This window comes from Theobroma umbraticum, unplaced genomic scaffold, assembly GCF_002168275.2.
Source record: "Theobroma umbraticum cultivar Fairchild unplaced genomic scaffold, ASM216827v3 scaffold_130.0, whole genome shotgun sequence".
NCBI classification, from domain to species: domain Eukaryota; kingdom Viridiplantae; phylum Streptophyta; class Magnoliopsida; order Malvales; family Malvaceae; genus Theobroma; species Theobroma umbraticum.
Window position 1 is genome coordinate 583,867 of NW_018397264.1, and position 6,530 is coordinate 590,396.

At 35.2% G+C, this 6,530-nt stretch overlaps 1 protein-coding gene across 1 annotated transcript; it reads right to left on the bottom strand.

Moving 5' to 3' along the window:
• Positions 1-958: 958 nt before the first annotated feature.
• Positions 959-5,348, bottom strand: LOC110421247 (Protein kinase superfamily protein). Its single transcript, XM_021434785.2, has 7 exons — positions 5,069-5,348; positions 4,531-4,987; positions 3,943-4,075; positions 3,615-3,810; positions 2,818-2,942; positions 1,769-1,927; positions 959-1,647 (listed from the first exon to the last, which is right to left on the bottom strand). Exons 2-7 carry the CDS (start codon positions 4,692-4,694, stop codon positions 1,357-1,359), a joined length of 1,068 nt encoding a protein of 355 aa, XP_021290460.1. The 5' UTR covers positions 4,695-4,987; positions 5,069-5,348; the 3' UTR covers positions 959-1,356.
• Positions 5,349-6,530: the final 1,182 nt, after the last annotated feature.

The following is a 6,530-nucleotide window of genomic DNA, read 5'->3' on the forward strand; positions in this document are numbered from 1 at the left end:
CAGTTTAGGAAGGGACCAAAATTGACCGAGCTTTAGTTCCCAGTGAATACAGACTAACATAGGAAACAAGGTTTGGTTTAATCCCTTCAATTTCAACTTGATAGACCCAAGACCACAGCTTTGATTTAGTCGACGGATACACAAAAAAATTACGTTCTTCGTCTACTCCGCTGGTCACGCATGACTTAATATTTTGTTAAAACGTTACATCATGCGACGAGTTTCATATCTTAATAAATTAATCGTCTGCTTTGCGTCATACGGACTGTTCGCCACAGCTTAATAAAGTTTGAGAGGAAACCTTCTTCCATTCTTGGTTGTTTCCGTTTTGTTGTTTTCCACTTTAATTCGAAGGATTACTCCTCTGCATGAGCATACACTTCCATTTTCTGAGGTCTAGGGCTAGGCACCCTTGACACCAGCTTGAAAGATCCAGTCAGGCTCCACCTTTAGTGGACAAATAACATCAGTTCCCAAAGAGTTTCCTCAGACTGGTGTGTTTCTCATCTCCAGCCACCCCGATGCAAAATTTCATTTCCTGCTTCAGGTACCATCCTCTACAATGTATTCAGCGCAATCCAATGTGATGCCAATGGTGACAGAAACAAATGCAACTGATAATTGCCCCACTAAATTTACAGCTCTGTAACAGTAATTGCTTCTATTAGAGCTTTTCACAGCAACTACGCCAAACATCTTTCAAGGACCACATATTCAGGCCCAATCACAAGGCATTATATATGAACAAGCAAGCATGGACAAAAGAATAGTCTACCACGATTCTTAGATCCCTACTCTTGCTCCACGTGTCATGAGAACCAACAGCCTGATGTGAGTGAGACCTATTATTTCCCAAGCATTCTGGCATCATAAATAATGCCTAAAGCACAAATCCAAGCAACCATCAAACCTAAATATATGACATGAAAGAATGCCATCACGTTCAGAAACAGAAACAAGAATGAAATACCCACTAGTTTATATTTTTCACTCACACGCACAAAATGATCTTGGGCAATCACTTTAACTACAGCTGCTAAAACCAAATTGTTAATTTGCACTGTAATAGCCTTTTTCTGATGAAGGTAACATTGATATGAACAGAAAGATATCAAAACCGTGTATCTTCTTTACAACAAAGTCAACTAGACAACGTAAATGGTGCCCTATTTGTCTTTTATTTTGCCAAGGAATTACCCAACAAGCATCCTTCCACATCCCACATTTCCTTCACTTGATAACAGTCATCATAATGGCTAACTAAGAAAATGTTCAGTTAAAACATGTATCTAGCTACTATCGCATGCCAACTATATTAAGTTGGAACAAAAAGAAACTTTTTCCAAAATTTTACCCTCATTGTGAGTTCCTTGTCCTCTTGGCAGTGAACAGTTGACGAAGGAAAGCAAACTTCCCCTTTGTTCGAGCAGATAACTCAGTCATGGTTCCATTACTTGTTTCTGCTGTCTCGCTGGTGTCAGATTCAGGTATGGATGGTGAAGGTGGTGTGAGTGTGAAGAGAATTGCATTCAGCATACGGATTATCTGGCTGAAGCTGGGCCTCATGTTAGGGTCCTCAACCCAACATGATTGTATGATAAATGCCAGATCAGGGGATATATCCTCTGGAACGCTAGGTCGCTCTTGCTGCACACTCATATGACATCAACCTAGTTAGTTATCTGTTCATTTAAACATTTATCATGCATAGCAAATCAAAGCATTAAAGACTTGCACCTTTACTTAAAAAAAAAAAAAAGACTTGCACCTTAAAAGCAGCAGCATAAGCTGCCTGCAAATTGGACATGCCTTCAAATGGCATGCGATTGGTCAACAATTCCCATAAGACAATTCCAAAGCTGTAGACATCAACCTTGTTATTGTAATGCTTTTTCTCTCCCTGACGCAATGTCACTGTGCTATACAACTACAATGACAGATTGACAGTAAAAGAGTGATAATATGCAAGTAGAATGGTGTACAAAAGTTAATCTACCCATAGAATTACTTTTTGTTACATGAATGGATCATAACCATGACGCCGTGATGACAAAAAGTTCAGCAAGGAGGAGGATGAGTAGAGTATGATGAGAGGGAATTTCACCAACTGCAGAATATAAATGTCCTACTTTATTGTAATTTATTAGTTGCCATCCAAAACTAAAACAGGCTAGAAAGTGGTTCAAGAGTAATTTATGTATATTAATCCAGTCAGCTACTAAATATGACTTTAATAAATGATCAAGGAATACATTAATTTACAAGGTAAAAATATGCCAAACTCATTTGAGCAAAAATCAATAAATCACTGCAGACTAATAAATGAATTACCAATAGATGGATTCCCCTGCAACCTCTTAAGAAAACTGCAGAGATCACAAATAGTTTAAATAGAGTAGGGTTATTCTGTATGCAGCTAAGGTTTCGCCATTAACTATTCAACCAAAAAAAATCCAAATATATATAAACATCTCTGCATACAAATGTCTATCAATATAGAGTAAGTACATCAGAGAAAATGATAAATTTTCCCCTCCTAATTAAAACTTGATGATTTTCATAAACTTACATCATTCAGTAATCTGGTAATCTAGATATTTGAAACTATATTTAAACCTGATGATTTTCATAAACAATAGACTTATTGCCTCCAAAGAACATTAATGACTTACAGAGGGGAGAGGATATTCACCAGTTGACAAGAAATTGGAAAGTAACTTAAATGTTGTAACTAACAAGAAGAGAAAAAAAAAAAGCTTCAATCTTCATTGTAAATAGGATTGTTTGTCCATTCCGCTAAAACAAACTAGCACAAACCTCAGGGGCCATCCAGCGATAAGTCCCAGTCTCTGCAGTCATCATCTCTGTCACAGATTCTTCCCTTGCAAGACCAAAATCTGCAAGTTTAACAGACCTCTGGTTTGCTGTCAGCAACAAGTTATCTGCATTGATAAATTTCCATACAAATTTGCACTTAGTCAAAGTAATCAAGAACTAGATGCTAAACTAGAACAATGGTATTACATCAAACAGGGAACTACAACCCACAATTTCAATGGCACAGATTCAATCAGATACAAGCATCAGCCACTGCAACTCCAGTCGCAAAGTGAGTGCATTTAAAAGCATAGGACAGTTGTGTAATGCATATTCAGGTTCCAATATAAAATTGGGGATAGTATTGATTGAATGTAACATAGAAAACAGTCGCAAATAAAGAGACCAATGCAGCTGCAAATAATTCAAAAAAAAAATTATCTAAACCCACTAGTGCACAGCACAGAGAGAAAGAATTTGGACTTAAAGGAAAAGGGACAAACCGCATCCTAGTTAATATATAAATTTCAGTTTCTGCACAGTTACTAAATAATTTGACAGCTGTGAAGACTTCATGCAAACATGCCCAAGAGACAGAGAAACCGGATTAGAGCACGAAACCATCTCTAAGTGAAAAGATGATTATAAACCAGAATGAAATATCCACATTCCAGATGCTGCTATGAAAGGTATCATTGCGCCCTTTGAATTATTCCAAGCAAGCCTATCCAATTACTAAAAAATTCTTCTATAAAATAGCATTCTCTTATAACTGCTGAAGGATGCTCAAGAAGTACCAGGCTTTAGATCTCTATGTATAATCCCATTGGCATGCAGACATTCCATGGCTCGAGCAATGTCAAGCGCAAAATTCAAAGCCACATGAAAGTCTAAAACTTTCGGACGGATGCTAATTAAATATTTGCGGAGGGACATTCCTGGTAATAGCTCAGTTACTATTGCCATCAGCGGGTCCTTACAAGCTCCAAAGAACTGCCAAGGCAACAAATTCCCTATTGCAGGTGAGAAACAGATAAACCATAGATTCCCTCGATGAAACAGTCGATATTAAAAGCATCAAAGAAAATACTACTGCATACTGCATTTCACGTTTTGAACAGTCACCTTGACAAGATTCTCGTGTTTTACTCGAGACATCATGTTAACCTCACGAGCAAAACGACTCTCAAGTGCAGTTCTTTCCTCCACAGTACTCCCGCGGTGAAGAACTTTAATAGCAACGATCCGATCACCATACCTGGAAAAATATTAGACTCACCCCTATGTAACTAGGACAGCAGCCTTAGTGAACAAACACAATTTTACAATTTATCCCCATCACATGGTTTCACTTAAAACCTTTACAAATTAAAATACTATCTCCATCATTCTTTTTTCTACAACAGAATAAATAAATCATCTGTACAAAAAATCTTCAAGAAATAGTGATACTTAGAAAGGAAAAACAATGTTCTTCATATATTGACTTCTCCTGTTACATCCACACAAGCATCAAAAATGTATTTTCTAATAAAAAAAATTTAAATTTGTTAGTTTGGGGTATAATTAACTACAAAAGCTCGGATTACAATAAGAAGATTAAGAAAAAAAATCCCCACCACTAAAATACTATGGCTCCTTTTGTTTGGCGTCTGACAAAATAATTATGAGTAAATTAGAACTATTGTTATTACAGAGGTGTTTGAGACTGACCTTCCTTCGTAAACTTTGCCATGAGCTCCTTCGCCGATTTTGGAGCCGATAAATAACAATTTCGGGTCAATGAGCAAATTTTGATCGATGGTCAACTCTTGAGCAGCCGTTACCGACCCATTTGAAACGACGACGCTTCTTGTTTCTTCCTCGCTGCAACTCATAGTTGCAACTTTTGCTACCTTTGTTTTCCTTTTTTGGTTTCTAAATTATTCCCGAATTCCTCATTTCATCAATCAAATTAAAATTTTGCATTATCTTAAAAATCAAAGGCTTCTTTCAATTTCCACATCACCTTCAAACCACCGAACCCAAATAATCCTTCCGATTCCTCTTTCCCCTCCCAAACCAACCATCCAATTAAGCTCTTTGAATTCCGGCAACGGATTTTACTGTCTTTTACTTCGTTTCTTTTCTTTGTTTGAAACCTTGTTGAAATTTCGCTTGAGCTCCAAGCCTATTGGAAGATAATAACAAGAATATAATAAAGAAATGAAACCCTAACAAAGGAGAAGAAGATGAGACAAAAGCGACTTACAGTCCACGCAAAAAAAAAAAAAAAGACTGGTAATCACATGGAGCTCAAGCTTTCACTTAAAACAGAGAAGTTTCAATTCATCAAAGGAAGAATAATTTTAGAAAAATAAATCTAAAAAAAAAAAAAGAGAGTGAAGAGATTCAGTTTGAGGTTTGTTTGTCTATCTAGCTAAGTTAGAAGCTCCTCCGATGATGGAGATGATATTCCGAGAAATTTTTTTGTGTCTGTTCCGACGAGGGTTTTGATGAACCACCTTTTTCCCTTAAAAAAGAAAAATAATTTAATACTATAGTAATAGAAATGGGGGAAAAAGCAGAGGAGTAGTGTTTGGAGAGGAGTGAAGGGCCAATGAGAGAAGAGCACGTGGATAGCACAGGACTTTTTATTAGAGGTCATAGCATCAGCGATTTGGACATGGTTGGTCCAGGATGCCTCTGATGGGGCTCTCGTACGGAGATAATCTCTCTCTCTCTCTCTCTCTACTCGGGTCGGCTCGGCTCGGTTCTGTTCGACGGCCGCAATCGGCTGGGTTCTAATCTAAAGCGTTTCCCTCTCCTTTTTCTCATTTTGGCTCGTGCATAAATTTTTCATTTAAAAAATTGTAGTGGTAAACCAACTTCTTGGGAATAAAACGGCCCTGCTACAACAAAAGTCACATACAGTTAGCAGTATTTTCTTTTTCTTACACAAAGATACTCACACAAATGTTGCGTACTTCAATTCTTTTACCTATTTCTTTTACCTGAAAGCGACGCACTTTAACTGATATTTATATATATGTCTACGCTAATGAAATATATAAATAATTTTGTTATTTAAATAATTACTAAAATAAGAACAACAAATAAAAAATATATAATTATGTTAAAAAATGGAAAATAGATTCAAAGTAGGCACAGAAGTGGATTTAGAAACATGAATTGCAACCCTTCTTTCAAGAAAATTTAAATAACTAATATAACTTTAGTATTATATATTTTTTATTTTATATTTTTTTGTCAATTTTTCAATTGAGTTGTAACATCAAACTCAATAACCATTCTATGTATAAGATAGACTTAGATTAAAAATTTATATATATTATAATGTTATTTTCTCAATTTCTTTTAATGACTCAAAATAATCTTCTTTTTTCTGTTTTAATATCTATACTCTTTTTTTATTATATTCCAAGACTATTTTTATCAAAATTTTTACTTTTTTGAGTATACCAACTTTAAAAAAACATTTTAAAATTTTGATATAAAAATTTGCTAAAATAAAAATTTTTCTTTCTTAATCTTTCTTAATCTTCATGAAAATAAAATAAGAATGAAAATTTCAACACGAATATAGTATGTATAAATGAAAAAGAAAATTATCCACAATAATAGTCACAAAATCACAGTTGTTATTTTCATTTAATAAATCATAGCATAGTAAAAAAAAATGTTAGTTGTATATCTTTTATAATATAGAAACA

Bases quoted from the DNA above. Each gene is read 5' to 3' on its own strand.
- LOC110421247 (XM_021434785.2), bottom strand. From the start codon at position 4,694: ATGAGTTGCAGCGAGGAAGAAACAAGAAGCGTCGTCGTTTCAAATGGG. The intron at 3,811-3,942 runs GTGACTGTTCAA...TTGCCTTGGCAG, and splicing joins AACACGAGAATCTTGTCAAG to TTCTTTGGAGCTTGTAAGGA. The intron at 1,648-1,768 runs GTGCAAGTCTTT...ATGAGTGTGCAG, and splicing joins CTTATGCTGCTGCTTTTAAG to CAAGAGCGACCTAGCGTTCC.